We start from the raw sequence: 17788 nt of genomic DNA on the forward strand, positions 1-17788 counted from the left end.
AAAAATACTAGCAAAGGAGTGGAAACTTATTTCAATTTCTTACTGCACTTTGGGAAAATCAAAAGAGTGACTATAAGATTTATCCAGAACACTGGAGATTTTTTTTCTACAAGATAATAATTACATATCATGTCGATTTTCTACAGAGTGGTCTGAATTGGACCCAATCCTTCTATCTAGCCTACCTCAAACCTGTAGGATACGCTGGAGTTTCCAGGAAATTCCAGAGTATCCCCAGACTTTGCCCAAAGGAAATAACCCCTGCAATGCTGACCAGAAGTCTCTGTTCATTGTAGGGACAGTCAGCCTTCCATTTAGTTTGGCACCACAGGGTTGTTTTTTTTTTTGTGTGGAAACATACACAAGCCTTTAGTAATTTTGATCACACTTGGGTAACTAAAAGAAATATTTTCCTCACCCTGTCATTTTCTCTCTTTCTGTTTTTTCTCACACGCACTGCACTACCAATTCCATTTTGCTTTTAGCTTCCCTCTTCCTCCTTCTGCATCCCATTTTAATTATGCCATAAGGTAAGATAGCTGCAGATAATATTGGGTTATCATTTGAACTGAAGATATCAAAAATTGAATTTGGGGCTAATGTCTGCTGTAAGCAAAACATGCACACTACCCCTGACCTTTGCAGGCTACACACCTTCATTGGAAGAGAGGAAGCAGAAAAGCTGCAGTTATCCAGCTGTTGAGAAAGTTATTGTTCATATACTCAGAGGCTCTGAAAACATTTCTCTTGTGAATTTCTGTCCCTTTGCTTCAATGATTGATCTCCATTTGTTTCGTCCTTATGGTGATTCAGTCTCCTCTAACTGAAATACATAATAATTAGTTAGTAACTTCTAATAAACAAGGCATTTGAAGAGTGAATTAAGTACACATTTTAGGTTGGAAAGAAAAGACAGATGCAGTTGAGTATCCCATTCTAACAGATAGCAGATAAAGAAAGGCAACTTTAAAAGAACCCTTTTCCAGTGATCCAATAACAAACCATGCCTCTAGGGCCAACAGTGGGAATTTATATTTTTTTGTAAACCACATGTTATGCCCAAATTAACATCTTAATTAAATGTTATAATAATAACACTAATAATTAAATTAAATTAATAAAATCCTAAAATAATGTATTTCCCCAATTTCTAGCATTAAACATAGTTGTATTAATTTCCCAAACTAATTTTTCAAGCTCTCTTTGTAGGGTAATGACTTATATTTCAGTTGTAAACAATCTTAAGACAATACAGAAATCCAATAATACTTGGAGTAATGTTTTGATTCAGATGCTAGAGCTACAGCAAGCAACAGTATGGCAAATAATTGCAAGGAGAGGATAGTGTACATTGCTATCAGAAGGAAGGAGTACATTCCCGGTTGTGTCAGTATGCTTTAGGTGTGAAACTTTTTAAAATTGGCCACATGGGGATAGAAGGCCAGGAGGAAGACAGTCGTGTACATGACCCCAAACTCGTGGAGGAAGAGTGGGGCAGGATAATTAAAAAAAGAATGAATGTGAAGGCATTTTTTATGTTGGACACGGAGATACCTGGGTTTTCCTGTCGTAGTTAACTGTAAATCACACATTGTGGTATTCCTGCGCCAGCGCAGGCCAGCTTCGGAACCTTCTAGAAAGCTCAAACAAATGTATCCCCCTCGTGGCTCCACCTCCCCCTCCTCAAGTATATAAGGCCCTGAGTGGAGCCCGCCCTCCATCTTCTTTTTTCCGCCGTTAGCAGTTAACAGCTAAAACGAACCTCTAGATTGATCTTCTGGCTTTGACACGGATTGCGAAATTGGACTCTGTAAGGTACTCTGATCCCCCTCGACCCGGACTGCTTCAAGGATTTTCTCTCGCCTCGTCCCTGGGTCGGTTTCTGTTGGCTGGCAAGATGGCTACCACCTCCTTCAAGAGGTGTTCTGCTTGCCCCAATGTGCTCCCGGACGCTGACGGGCACAGCCTCTGCCTGACTTGCCTGGGAGAGGGGCATCTCTCCCAGTCCTGCGCTGTTTGTGCGGCCTTTACGCCACAAACGAGGAAGAGCAGAGAACTCAGATTGAAAGCGGCTCTTTATGAAAAGGCCTTGATGCCTGACATGCCGAACCCCCGTACTTCGGGAGAGAAGGCCGCTCCACTACTTGGAGCCAGGCCGGACTCTGCAGCCCCTAAAAAGAAAGTTAAGAAGCAAGGGGAAAAGGCCAAAAAAGATGGCCGCGCCTCGCCCGCTCAGGAGAAAACCTCTGAGAAAAGGGCGGGAAGGGCGCCAACTGCCCTCTCAGCGGCGTCGGGAAGGAGCCCTCTTCCACCTGATGGGATGCCGCAGGGAACCCGACCCTCCCCCAGGCAGACGCTGCTCTTACCGGCATCGGCTGAATCCCCGACTCCGGCCCGGTCTCCTCCCACGCTGGCGAGAGAATCATATGCTGCTGGGCGGTCCCCGGAGGCGTCCCAGCTTCCCGTCGGCATCGACCTGCCGAGCTCGGCCAAGCTCCACCTCCTCGACGTCGAGATGCCTCCCTCCCCGGAGGGCGTGGCTTCCGGCTGGGAGCCGCTTGCCCCTCCCGTCAGGAGGGCGGAGGAAGGAGCATTGACGTCAGCAGAACCCCTCCCGGCGCCGACCGAGGAGCCTGCTTTTGCCATCCCCACGGCACCGGCGCCCAGGAAGCACAGAGAAAAGCGTGGAGGTAGTAGAAGGAGGAGATCCCGATCGCCCTCATGTCGCAGCAGGAGGCGCGGCGAACCCCGGCGTCGGCGACCATCGAGGGGAGGATCCCGGGCGGGCTCGCCCTCCTCCTCCTCAAGTGATTCATCCTCTTCTTCCTCCTCCTCCTCCTCCTCCTCCTCCTCCTCCTCCTCTCATGAGTCTGTTCGCTCCGCCTCTACAGCCAAGGGCTCCAGACGATCCCGGCGGGGCCAGAGGCCACAACCTGTAATGCCCCAGTGGGGGCCCTATGGTGCGGGCCCTTACCCATTTGCAGGCCCTTGGAACATGGGCCCTGCAGGACACTTCATGTACGCTCAGCATGCAGCTCAACCCTTTGCCCCCTTTGCCAACATGGACATGATCCAGGGCATACAGCAGAGGGGATGTGGGACTGCAACCACGGTCTTTCCCCCTGCACCATCTGCATCGGCATCAGTGACTGCTCCCCCTGTAGGGAGACAGGGGCAATTGAACTCTACTCAAATTTGTGTTACTGAGCAGAACTCTAGCTTTGCTGAGCGAAGCGTATGTGTTGATCGTGTAATAGTTGATGACTTGTCAAATGCTGAAGCTGCTAATCTTACAACCACTAATCCTCCTGTAACACCTAGCACCCCTCAGGTGACACAGGAGTTGACCTTGCCTTCTGATGATCGGCCCACCTTAGAGCCAGAGGACTCGGACTCCTCAGCTGAACCGTCCGATTCTCATCAAACTAGGGAGACCTCGGATAGCACACCGTTGCCACCAGACTACAGCAAATTTGCTTCATTAATAGACAGAATGATCAAGGCCCTCGACATACCAGCGCCAAAAGCGCAGGAACATGTCGAGGACCCGATGTTCCCGTCGGAGGAACAGGCCACCCCGACTCCTACGTCACTTCCAATGCTTCCCTACCTCCTAAAACTGGCTAAGATTCTAGACGCCCCCCCAACTACTGTACCTGCCACGCCGAAAAGGGTCGACGCCTTGTATAAGATCGACCTCTCGGCAGCCAAGTGGGTGGCCAATCCACCGAGGCCTAATACGGTGGTGGCCGAAGTAGTGAAATCAAAGAAGCCAAAAAGCACCCTTTCGGCCCCTCCCGATAAGGAGGGCAAGAAAGTAGACCTCCTGGGAAAAAAGGCTCACTTAGCGGCAGGATTGGTGACTAGGATGGCCCACTATGCCACGTACATGTCCGGTTACCAAACCTTCCTGTGGACAAAAATACTCCCTTATTTGGATAAACTCCCGCCCGAGGAACAGCGTTTTCCAAAGGCTTTACAAACAGAGGCCCTAATACTATCGAAAGTCCAAAAGGACTTTGCAAAGCACCTTGCGGAGTCGGCGGGCCACATGTTCGCTACGGCGACTTCTATCCGCAGACATGCATGGCTACGCACTGCCAATTTGTCTGAAGAGGGCAAAGCCCTAGCAGAGGACCTCCCTCTACATGAGGGGGGCCTCTTCAACCCAGAAACAGACGTAACCCTAAAAGGTCCGGCAAGCTGCGGGTAAGTTTGGCTATACCTGGCAGCCGTATAATCAAAGTCACCCTAGATGGCAGGGTCCCTCTAGCCAATACCGCAAGAATTTTAATAATTCCTTTTCGGGATCGGATAGAGGTAGGGGCCCCCCGTCCCCCAGATTTCAGACAAACAAGCGAGGCTCCTACTCATCGAAGTCGAGATATCAGCCATACCAGGCCAGATCAAAGAACCAGGGCGCCTCTAGGAAGCGTCTTTGACGCCCTTGCTGAACCATGTTCCCAGAAACAGGAGGGGACCCCCATCTCCTGGGTTACACCCCCTCAGTTAACAGTTCCTCTCGAAGCGAACCTCCCCAATTATAATAACAGGTTGCAACCTTTTTATAAGAATTGGGCCAGCATCACCACGGACAAGTGGGTGCTTGCAATCATCCAGAACGGTTACGCCATTGAATTCCTCAGGTGGGAAGAGTTAAGAGTACAAGCCCCTCGGAGGCTCTATTCTGTGAGATCAATACCCTCTTGGGGAAGGGTGCCATTTCACCAGTTTCGGTTTCAAATTTCTCTTCATGTTTTTTCTCAAGATACTTTGTAGTTACAAAAAGGGGAGGCGGTTTCAGAGCCATTTTGGATTTAAGAGATCTCAATAAAACAATTTTATCAAAGAAATTTCATATGGTGACGCTTTCGTCCATCATGCCTCTCATACCAGAGGGTGCATGGTTCGCTACCATAGACCTACGAGATGCGTATTTCCACTTGTCAATTGCACCTCACCACCGCAGGTTCTTGACATTCATGGTGGGCAACAGGGCCTTCCAGTACAACGTCCTCCCCTTTGGACTTAGTACTGCCCCAAGAGTGTTCACAAAGTGTATGGCGGTGGTGGTAGCACACTTACGAACCCAGGGAATAGTCATTTACCCGTACATTGACGACTGGATTATTATTGGAAAATCAGCCTCCCAACTTCAAAAACATGTGTATACTACTTTGTGTCTCCTTCAGTTTCTGGGCCTGGTCGTCAACGTGGAGAAATCCTCCCTGAAACCAACCCGCGGTATCCTGTTTATTGGCGCATTCCTCGATTCAACGATGCGCAGAGCCTACCTCCCACCGGAGCGTTTTGCCAACCTACAGGCGCAGGTGAAATCGGCCCTGGACTCTGCCAGAGTGTCGGCCAAACAGGTTCAGACACTCTTGGGGTATATGGCTTCCACGACCACGGTAACCCCCTTCGCTCGTTTGCGAATGCGCCCCCTTCAATCATGGTTTGGGTCAGTTTTCAACCCACTCAGGGATTGCCCTCGGCTCAAGTTTATACTGCCCGAGGAAGTCCGTATGTCCCTAGTATGGTGGCTACAACCCCAATTTGTCTGTTCGGGCCTTCCCTTCCAGCTCCCATACCCCACCAGAATAGTCACGACGGACTCGTCCCTGACAGGGTGGGGTGCCCATTCACAGGGGCTAGTCACACACGGAAAATGGTCCCCGGAAGAAAGCGCTCTTCACATAAACGTTCTAGAGCTGCTGGCCGTAGAAAGAGCGCTAAAATCATTCGAAAGGCTCATTCTCGGCCAAGTTGTTCAGATATTGACAGACAACACAACGGTCGTGTTCTATCTGAACAAGCAGGGGGGCACACATTCCCTTCAGTTATTACAGCTAACGCTGAGCATTTGGGAATGGTGCATCCAAAGACAGGTATACTTGCAGGCTACTCATCTCCCGGGACAGGAAAATTCTTTGGCAGACGCCCTCAGCAGAAACCCGCTGAGCCACCACGATTGGTCCCTTCACCCCCTAGAGGCAACCAGACTCTTCCGTCTGTGGGGATATCCACTGATAGATCTATTTGCCAACAGCGACAACAAGAAATGCGAGATTTTTTGCTCGAGACTCCCAGCTCCCAGAGACCAGGCCTGCCTAGGGGACGCATTCCTCAGAGAGTGGGGAGGGGGTCTGGCATATGCATTTCCTCCCTTTCCCCTTCTGCTAAGAGTGGTAGCAAAACTGCAGAGGGACAACGCGTATTGCATCCTGATCCTCGTCAACCGTGGTTTGCTCCTCTGCTACAACTGTCGGGAGGGAACCACATGAGGCTTCAGAAGAGAGTCGATCTATTGACATCTCAGGAGGGCCAGGTGTTGTACCCGGATGTTCATTTATTGAAACTAACAGCGTGGTTAATTCGGCCCCAGGGACAGACAGGATTTTGAGTCTCCCTCAGAACGTAAGGCAGATTATCGAGGCCGCACATAGGCCCTCCACTAAAAGGTCATATCTGTTTAAATGGGCACGTTTTAGGGATTTCTCAAGGACGAGAAGTCAGGAGCCAGAGGTGGCTCCCATTTCCACAGTGTTAGACTTCTTATCGTCACTCTACGATGCAGGGCTTTCCAATTCTTCCCTGAAGTGTTATCTTGCAGCCATATCATGGTTTAGGAGGAAAGCGGGCTTACAGTCATGTTTTGCGGACCCCTTGGTTAAATGGTTTTTGAGGGGTTTAGGGAATATGAGACCGTCTGTGGCTCCAATTGCCCCTTCCTGGGACTTGGAACTAGGAACTTGGAACTTCGGCCCTGATGAAACCTCCTTTTGAACCCATGGCTACAGCAGAGCTGGGCCCTCTAACGTGGAAAATGGCCTTCTTAATAGCTATTACGTCAGCCAGACGGGCCAGTGAGCTTTGTGCTCTCAGAGTAGATTCCCCTTATCTCAAATTTCATAAGGATAAGGTGGTTCTCCGGACTGATATAGCGTTCCTACCAAAAGTAGCCACAAGATTTCACATGTCCCAGGAAGTGATCCTGCCGGCGTTCTTTCAGAATCCTGAGATCCCCATGGAGAGGGCTTTGCACTCTCTGGATGTGAGAAGGGCATTAGCCTTTTACATGCAAAGGACTGCTGGCTTTAGACAATCCCCCAGATTGTTTATTAAGTATAGGAAGGACACTAGGGGCCTTCCAGTTTCTTCTCAACGATTGTCAGCGTGGATTGTCTCGGCTATCCGTACCTCTTACAGGTTAGCAGGTAAAGAACTACCCCGTCAGGTTAAGGGCCATTCGACGAGGGCTGTAGCAGCGTCTACTGCTTTCATGAAGGGCATTCCTGTAGAGACGATCTGTAGGGCTGCCATATGGGCCTCTCCTTCCACATTTGTTTCCCACTACAAGTTGGACTGTGTGGCGAGAGGAGAGACGAGATTCGGTAGAGCGGTGCTGTTTTCGGCAGTGGCATGATCCCACCAGCCATCACGTAGCTCGCTAGTCTACCACAATGTGTGATTCACAGTTAACTACAACAGGAAATGGAAGGTTGCTTACCTGTAACCGTGGTTTCCTGAGTAGTTACCTGTGAATTCACACATACCCTCCCTTCCTCCCCTCGAGTATCATGCCACCTCCTCTGTCTGCTTCTGCGGCAGAAGAGGATGGAGGGCGGGCTCCACTCAGGGCCTTATATACTTGAGGAGGGGGAGGTGGAGCCACGAGGGGGATACATTTGTTTGAGCTTTCTAGAAGGTTCCGAAGCTGGCCTGCGCTGGCGCAGGAATACCACAATGTGTGAATTCACAGGTAACTACTCAGGAAACCACGGTTACAGGTAAGCAACCTTCCATTCCTGTCTCTCATTCTGTGATATGATTTCTTCCACACCCATTGCCTGACATTAAAAGTTCCCATTTGCCATCTTTTGAGATATTAATAACATGTAGCATGTATGTCTTAATTCAAATTGCTTTATGGTATAACCTTTTATATCCTTTTCTATTGGATTTATTGTTTTAGTACATTGTACCAATTCTGTTTTCATTGGCCATTATTAATTGAAAAAGGAACATTAAGTACAGTGCTTTTGTACCAGCTGTACTTAGCTCAATCAAGACAAATTAGCTCCTGTGCTGCAATAATTTGGAAAATTAAATATACAAATGTTACAAAACTACATTGCAATATCCTTACAAGCACAGGAAATGAATAAAGATTGTATAATTGTTCCTAAAATTATTTTGATATTTTTTTCAAATGTTACTTAACTTTTATTTCGTACGACTAATTACTATGGGTCCTTTTTATTCCATGCAATTGTGCACTATTGTTTTATATTAAATATTTTCATTAGTTATGTATGCTGTGTGTATACAATTGTTAATGTTCAGCATTATTTATGTGTGTAACATTTTTCTAGAATGGAGAAAACATAAATGATAAGCTACTAAATTTGAAAGCTTCAATATTTTTACATCAAGTAAGATAAATTCAGGACAAGATGCTTTCCCTACCTAATTTTTATCCCTTATATATTCAGACATTATTCATCTTTGTACTTTTCTAACCAGAAGAGAAAACATCACGTAAGCACAAGATAGTTTCAAAACAATAACAGAAGCAGAGATACTGAAGAGCAGTGGTTCCCAACCTGTGGCCTTCATGAACTAAAATATGGTCTGCGGCCCGACTGTTACTACACCATTGCAACGAGAGTGATAGGTCTTGTGAAACCCTCTTATAGTGCTTTGTCGTGGTGAGGGGGCATCTGTGTTCCAGTGAACCTGCGGGTGCAATGACTGGAGTTGTGCACTCCCAGGAGTGGCTGCAACAGATTTCAGAGCCCGAGCAGGTTTGTACAAGGGGATGCAATCAGCCAAGTAGCCTAGACTTGAACAGACTAGCACTTTAGAGGTCATAACCAACACTTTGAATTATATCTGATAACAGACTGGCAGCCAGTGGAGCTGCTGCAACAGGGGGGTTGTCCAGTCCCTGTAGTCAGCCCCAGTTAGCAACCTGGGTGCAGTTGGCACACAAGTTTTATTTGTGCAAAGCCCCTCCTGGCCACTGCAGATACCGGACCTCCAGGTTCAACTCTGAGTCCAGGTGGACCCCCAAACTATGGGCCTGTGTCTTCAGGGGGAGTGTAACCCCATCCAGCACAGGCTGGATCTCTGTAACCCTATAATCCAGAGCCTTGTCCAAAGGGGGAGAAATGCAAACAGTGTAATGAAATGGGAATGAAAAAGTGTAGCAGTAAAGCTATCACATTCTTATGCTGAACCCAAGTATTAGCTAAGTAAAAACATAGTGTCCAATAAAAGCAACACAACTTGCAGCTCTGTCCGATATCTATTAAGGATATAGATTTTGATTCCCAGTTGCTTAATAGTAAGAACAAAATGCTGTTCTTCTTAATTGGGCTATTAGATCACCTAACCTAAAGTGACTCAGCACTGGGTTTGTTATATTCATTTGTTTATATTCCTTCCTTTGGTTAAAACAGATACATCATTTTTTTACATCATATTAATGTTAAGATATGTAACTTAACTGTCAATAAAAGTAGTTAAAAGAAAACCATTGAAAAAGAACAACAAAGTACAAGAAAAGCTCTTTCCCCTGAGCGGTCTGAGCCTGAAAGTTCTGTTGACACAAAAAGGGTTTCATCTGCCTGTGAAAAGATAGCAACAGACTACTCTCTCTAGTCTAGGCGCTTGTCTACATGGCTAAAAAAATCATACTCACCTTGTAAGGCACTCTGATCCTAATATACAATGTCTAGTGCATTCCTCTGGCTTTAATCTGTTTCAAGCACCCTTGCCTTTTATCCTTAGGTTTTACAGAAAATCCAGACTTTTAGGTATGGGGTCATCCATCCAGCTTAACATAGCTTTGCTCTGAAGTTGGGGAAAATAGTTAATGGTGGGTAGAATTGGTTGGTATTCCTGCCAGAACTCTTCCCTTGTCTGAATTTAAAAAATAAAAATAAAAGGTTAGGTTCTTGTGGGTTTTTTCGGGCTATCTGGCCATGTTCTAGAGGCATTTCTCCTGACGTTTTGCCTGCATCTATGGCAAGCATCCTCAGAGGTGAGGATGCAGATACTTGCATATCGGTATGGTTGCATCTTCACTTAACAGAAAATATGTGCATTCACATGCATGCTGAGGAAAAATGGGGAACAGTCACAATTATGTGGCTGAAAAATTGGAAATGCTGACCACGCCCCAACAGCGGAGTTAGTTCAGCAGAGGGAAATGTTGGCCAATTATGGTGATTTTATCACAATGTGCATGATGTGAATGGCACTAATGAGGTCACTTCAGGGCCAGTGCAGACTGGGAAAATGCAGTGCCTAATGGATTGTTTCCATCTGTGTAGATAAACTCTAGGAAGGAGAGTCCTGGTCTTAGGATCAGCTACTAAGGCATTTCACCAAGTTTTTACAAGATGCACCTGTAGAAGTGGTGGTGGTGGGGGGAACAGAAAAAAATCTGTAGGTGGATTATTCATGGCTGAGTATGATTGTCTTCCAAGGGTAGAGTCTTGCCGGTGGGTCCATAATTTATTGAAGAGACTATTCTGGATCTGCATGGTCTTTTGCAATGAGGACATTGATTTCCAGAAGGAAAGCAGTTACATCAAGGATTTGCTTGATGTGCATTTTCTTGGTACATTTCTCTCTTTCACCCTCTATTTGTGCCTCTTCAAAAATCCATAGCACTATTGGCAACAGCTTACTCCAGGGCTTCCTAGTTCTCGGTATTTATTCCACATTTTTAAAGGTTAGCTTTAAGCCCTTCTCTAAATCTCTTTTGCTGTCCATTGACATTCTGTTTTCCGTTATTGAGCTGAGAGTAAAGTAACTACTTTGGAAGATGGTGATTGGGCATTCAGACAATATGGCCAGTCCAGTGAAGTTGTTGGTGGGGGATCATCACCTCAATGCTGGTGGTTCTTTGCTTCTTCCAGAATGCTGACCTTTGTCTGCTGATCTTCCCAAGAGATTTGCAGGATTTTTTGAAGGCAAACACTGATCTTTCAGAAGTAATGAGTGATGCTTGTTACTTACATAACTATATGTGTGTGTGTGTGTTTGTAGATGGTCCGCGTTTCACAGGCATACAACAGAGTTGGAAGGGCGATAGCTTTATAAGAAAGCATCTTAGTATCCCTATGAATGTCCCAATCCTCAAACATTCTCTGTTTCATTTGAAAAATTTTTGCACTCGCAGAGCTCAAACTGTGCTGTATTTCAGCATCAATGTCGACTTTTGTGGAGAGATAGCTGCCTAGACAGCTGAAATGGTCAACATTTTCTAGCATTACACCCTTAAGCTTTATTGCCAGCATGGCAGTGGGATTAGTTGGTGCCTGCTGGTAGAGCTGTTTGGATTTTTTTTTATGTTCAGTGAGAAGCCAAGCTTTTCACATGCTTCTACAAAGGTTTTTAAGGTGACTTGTAGGTCTTTCTTTAAATAAGCATAGACTACATTATCATCAGCACATTGGAGTTCTTTAACAGAAGTTGTTGTGACCTGACTTTTGACTTTATGCTTGGTGAGGTTAAAGAGCTTGCCATCTGTTCAGTATGTGATTTCTATACTGGTGGGAAGCTTCCCCACAGCAAGGTGTAGAATCATAGTTATGAAGATGGAAAATAAGGTTGGGGCAATAATGCATCCCTGTTTGACACCAGATCCCACCATAAATGAGCTACTTTGGTCACTGTTGCTGTCCAAGACTGTTGCCATCATGCAGAAGCTACAGGATGTTCACAAATTTATCAGGGGATTCAATTTTCAAGAGGATGGTCTAGAGAGCATTATGATTCACTGTGTTGAAGGCCTTTGTAAGGTCAATGAACGCCATGTAAAAAGGTTGATTTTGTTCCCTGATTTTTTTTGAAGCTCTTGTACAGTGAAAATCATATCTACTGTTCCTTTGGAGGGGCAGAACCCATTCTGGGACTCGGGGGGGGGGGGGGTGTCTTCCAAAATAGTAGAAAGCAGTTTTTGATGATTTTTCTGGTGGAGGTTCAAAGGAAGAAATCTCTGCATTTTCCACAGTTGGTTCGTTCTCCCTTTTTAATAAAGAGTGATGGTAATTGAAGTCTGCTGGGATCTTCTTGGTCACCCCCATTTTTCCAATAAGCTTGTAGAGTTTTCGTATTATCTAGAGCCCATCATCTTTAAAGATTTCAACAGGGATCCCATCAGGTCTGCTGGCTTTGTTATTTTTCTAGTTGGTTGATGGCTTTGCTGGCTTTCTCCAAACTAGGCAGTTTTGACAGCTTATCTCTGGTTTGTTGTTAAGGGATTTGTGAGAGAACCTATTTGGCCATGTTGGAACTGTGGTTTAAAAGGGTTATAGTAGTGTTCTTTCCAATGAAGTGCAATAAATATTTGGTCTTTAGAAATTTAGTTGATGTAGAGGATGTTATGCCATGGTTTGCTTAAAAAAATCTCAATAGATACTTTTTTTATATATATATATAATCTTGACCTAAACTGTATAGTGATTTATAGGTAATAGCCAGCCAGCATCTTAAATTGTGTCTGGAAGCAAACTGGCAGCTAGTGGAAATCTGTTGTTTAACACCTTAAACAACGGGCTTCATATTCAGACCTGACTCTTTTCCTGTTCTAAATTGATGCAAGTTGGTATTCTACTAAGAAAGTTTGCCCATGGGGAGTTTCAAGTCACTGAACTTGCTTTCCCCAATTTGAATTGCAGAAGTGTCAAGATTATCAGTTATATTATTTCCAGCCAGTGGGAAACGTGTTGGGGCTACATGTATGTGTGTGAGGTCTTGCAGCCTATTAAAAAGGAAAATAATCACACCTGGAGGCTTCTGTGGGAGACAGTTCACACTTTTGGCCAGAAAAATCTCAATTTTAGAAGTTGAAAAAAAAAGTTTTGTGGAGAACGTGTAACTTTAGGAATACCTTGAACTAAGAACTCTTTGTATTCTGATCATTCTTAGAATATAGTTGCTTTCATAATTCCCATAGAAGTGAATCAATTTTTTTTTTAAAAAAAGGTTATCATTGTAATCTAGATATTCTTATCTGTCTTTTTTTGCAGATACATCGTGCATGTTTTTAATTTTTTTCTAACACTGGGCACAATTCAGTCCAGTGTTTAGTACCATTGATAAAATAGATCTTCTTGTCCATAATTCAAATATAATAAATAAATAAAGCAGCAACTGATAAAATAGTATTTGATTTCATAGTTGTGGTATTTTATATTACACTATTATGACACCTAATCTGGGCTAATTGCATTGCAATCTACTTCATTACTTGTGTTATGAAGGCAGAACAGGAGCAATTTTGTAAGCCTGATTTGCCTTAGGCTGAATCGGCATCTTGTGTGTTGGGAGGTTGTGCAGGCTGGCAGAGATTGGTCTGAAAGTATTCAACATCACGCTGGAACCCCTCAGCATCATCCAGAGCCAAGCTCTGGGTAGCATTATTAAAACCCATTTATCTTAGGCTTTTGTTATTGTTTTTAAATCCGAACATTAAGCAAGTGAAAGAGAGCCTTGCTCACAATGTAGCATTTGCTGTACAAACAAATAATAATAAGTACTCTCCTGAGGCAAAACTAAAACTCGGTATATAAGAATGTGTAATATAATTATGTGTGCAAAAGAGGAAGGCAAAGAAGGAAGAGAAACAACCCAGCCCAACCAATATTAACAAACACACAAAACTGGAAGAGACCACAATGACCACACCGTCTAACCATCTTCTTCAATATGCCATATTTTCCAATATTTAAGCATGCCTATTGTGTTTCCTCTCAGCCTTCTTTTCTCTAAGTTAAACATACCCAGAACTCCAGGGCTTGGCTTTCACCATTTTATTCTTCCTCTTCTGGACACATGCCAGGTTGTCAATATCCTTCTTGAATTGTGGTGCCCAGAACTGGACACAATCTTATTTCAGGTGAGGTCTGACCAAAGCAGAATAGAGCAGGACTATGACTTATCTTGATTTAGACACTATACTCCTGTTGATACAGCCTAGAATTTCATTTACTTTTCTTAGCCTTCACAACACTGTTCACCCATGTTCAGATTGTAGTCTGCTAAGATCCTTAATTCCCTATCATGTCTACTGCTTTCATACCAGATGTCATCCATTGTATATTTGTGCATTATTTTTTTCTGTTTAAGTACAGTAAGTCACATTTCTCTTCGTTGAAATTAATTTTGTTAGTTTTGGCCCAGCTTTGGAATCTGTTAATCATTTATTTATTTATTTACTGTATTTATATACTGCCTGGGGGGACTCAAGGCAGTTTACAACATACTAATGTCAAAAATTAAATGCCAACATACAGTACACAAATAAATCACAATAACTAATTATTGCATATAACAATGAACTTAAAATCAATTAAAACCATTAAACATAAGACATACATAAAATTTAAACATTCAGACAAAGTACAAAACCATCCTAGTATAAACATTAAAATTCCATGATCCAGAACGGTTAGAGTCGTTATGAATTCTGAGCATGTCCTTTCCTAACGACTACAGTGTTCCTTCACTTATCGCAGGTGTTACGTTCCAGGACCACCTGCGAAAAGTGGAAATCTGCATAGTAGGGGAGCTATATATGTATATCGAGTTCTGAGAGTGAGGCAGAAGTGAGGAGAGATTTAAAGGCACCGCACACCTTATTTCTTTTTGCTAGCTATCTCTGTTTTGCTTTGCAATCTCTCTTGGTTGGCTGCCTCTCTCCCGAGGGGGAGGGTGAAACCCCCTTCCACACTCCATCGTTGCCACGAGGCGGGATTAGAACGCCGCTTTGGGCAAGGGCAACCATTCATAAACTGGGAGGCAAAAACCTGCAAAACAGCGAGTCTGCCAAAAGTGAACGGCAAAGTAGGGAGGGAACACTGTACTCCTAATTTGGTGTCATTTGTAAATTTGATAAGTTTGATCTCTATTCCATTATCCAAATCATTTATAATGAAGTTGAATAGCACTGGATCAAGAGCAGAACCCCGTAGCACCCCACTGGTCTGAAATAGTCCAGGATGAGATTATAGGGTTTGCAGTAAGTGCCAGACCTAAAGACAGAAGACAAATCTTATGCAACTATAAACAACTGAATAGAAGACATAGATTTCATTGAGGCACATCTCCTATCTGATATTTCTGAAACATCTGGTTTCTCAGAACCTGACCTTGATTTCATCTCTAAAGAGGCCTTGCTTCCTGTAGGGGATTCCTTCTCAGCTAGATATCAGGTAGGCTTCTTGGATGTTCACCCCCCCCCCCTAGTTTTACAACCACATATAATATATAGTTCAAATAATTTCTTTGGGTGCCTGGAAATATGTCTATGGTTGCACCCCAGTTTTTGTGTATGCATATGTGAGTTTTCTGTCCCCTTTGTTTGTTAATAAAACATAAACCTGAATCTAGACATAGCTGCTCCAAAGTACTTTTTCAAAGGAAGCCTCTATAAGGGACATGGGACCATTGTGTTCTTTGGATGGGCATTGCTTCTTGGTCTAAGGGGAGTTTCCTGCCAAACCAGTTTTAAGCTTGGTAAATGATTAGATTAATCCTCCCAGGAGTATTTGGGGCTAGGCTGACACAGCTATTATATGTAAATAGTTATAGTTATTTTTATTAGAGGAGGAGGGCCAGTTCTTTGATAACAATATTACCTAGGTCAGGTACAGTTTCCCTTTCTTGAGAAGACTGATGCAAAAGTGTTAAGTCATTCTGTCTTTTCTCTGCCCCCTGTTAGTGTATTGCCATCTTCTCTACACACTCTTTTCTCGTTCTTCCTTTTGCCATGGACATACCTAAGAAGCTTGCCACTTGGAATGCCTCCTGTGTTGCTATAAGAAGTTCCTCCATCATGCATGTGACAGTGCTCAGGCTCAATGTGTTACGATCTGCGCAGGATCGTAACACATCCGGGCATCCCCTGGGCAATATTTTTTTTTATAATGATTTTTATTGATTTTCTACATACATTATCAGTAAAAAGGAAAAAAGGAAAAAAAAACAGCGTAAAAAAAAGAGAGAAAAAACACATAAATCACAAATATACAAAAAAGCACAAAGTCAAACAAAATAACACCACTTAATGTCCCCTACACCGTGACCTCCATTCTTCTTACTTTACCCCTATACCCGATTTAGTTTCCTTTCTCTCCTTGCCAAACTATATTGCAACTATCTCTAGCTTATTTGGAGAGAAAGTGAGCATAATATTCTAACTACCTCTCTTTTGTCCTACAGCTTGCCGTTACATATTCTCTAAATAATCTTGTACTATTGTCCAATCTGTTGGGTTCCTGGGCAATATTTTTGTAGATGGCTGATTCTCTCAACAACCAGAAGCGACTAGCAACTTGCAGAGATGCATATATTATTCTCCCAATATGGCAAGTTCTCCCCAGGATTTAATTGTGACATTGTCCTGTTTTGATATTTGAATTTTAATATCACCATACCATAATCTTTTGTGAACTTTCCACTCTTTGGGGGAAAAATCTCTTTATAACTGGCATAAAGGTAGCAATGCATAGGAAAAAAAATCTAAGTAACCATAATATTGTGAAAAATCACTAATATAGTGAAATAAAATTAATCTGTGCTTGTGAGTCACTGAATCTGTATAATAACATGTTGAGGGATCTTCATTGTGAGACATGATTTTTTTAACGTAAAGATGCTTCATATTTGTTTTGCTCGGAAAGTATTTGCTTTCAAAAAAGCGACCTTAATAAAACTCCAAGACAAGAGAATGCTGGCAGTCATAACAGTAATACTATTAGAAAAAGCATGTTGGAAAAATAGACTAGTTAGGGGATACAATTTTAACCAATAGTCCTATGGGGAACCCTTTATAACCCTGATAAGAAAATAATGTTTGATTGGGTAATATGGCTCTTTTATAATGGAAGTTAAATCTCTGCAAAAGTTTATTCTAGGGTTGTGGAATCCAGTTAGAAACTACTGTAGAGAAATAAATGGATTAAGCCAAGGGAGAAATATTGAATGTCTTAGATTTCAAGTGTAGCATCGACTGGAAGGAAAATAGCAGGCAACATATATATGAATATTGTAGATTGAGATAAAGTGAAGAGAGCAATAAGATGTTGATGCTCCAGAAATGAATGATACATTTATGATGTGTGCAAAGTCTCACACTTCATATTAAAAATTCTTATTTTCATTCAGTTAATGGAGAGTATTGATCTATTAATCTCACTCCAGAAAAGATGGGAATGGATCCTTAAAAGCAAAAGGAAAAACAGAAGCATCTGGAAACGAATACAAAAATTATCTAAATATGATATACATAATGTGCCAAAATTCAAAATATGACTGTGACAATATACAAGGCAAAGTATAAATATGTAAAATAGGCAAATAGATGCTCATAGTTAATACTTCATGATAACCAGACGTGTGGAAATAATACTGTGCCTGTGGATTTGAACTGAAAAATGTCTCATTAAAATTGCAATGTGGAGTGCAGGCATATATATTCTAATCTTACTGTTACTTACTTTATCTTTTTGGGAAGGATCGTCGCTTCAATGATGAGATTGACAAGTTAACAGGATACAAGACCAAGTCCTTGCTTTGCATGCCCATAAGAAACAGTGATGGTGAGATTATTGGAGTTGCACAAGCAATCAATAAAACTCCTGGAGGTGCTCCTTTCACTGATGATGATGAAAAAGTAAGTGTTCACTATTTTTGCTTGGTAATATGGCTCAAATTCTCTCAGATGTGTATTTAGGAATCAGACTCAAATTTTATACAATACTGTAAATCC

General features: G+C 43.1%; 1 protein-coding gene across 1 annotated transcript in view; it reads left to right on the plus strand.

Annotated features, from left to right (window-relative positions):
- The window catches only part of PDE11A (phosphodiesterase 11A), a 208967-nt gene that overhangs the window by 26348 nt on the left and 164831 nt on the right, over positions 1-17788 (plus strand). The window contains exon 2 of the mRNA XM_060779634.2: positions 17534-17692. Within this exon, the coding sequence (XP_060635617.2) occupies positions 17534-17692 (159 nt within the window). The remainder of the gene's footprint in view (positions 1-17533; positions 17693-17788) is intronic.

This window comes from Anolis sagrei, chromosome 1 (genome assembly GCF_037176765.1).
Source record: "Anolis sagrei isolate rAnoSag1 chromosome 1, rAnoSag1.mat, whole genome shotgun sequence".
NCBI classification, from domain to species: Eukaryota; Metazoa; Chordata; class Lepidosauria; order Squamata; family Dactyloidae; genus Anolis; species Anolis sagrei.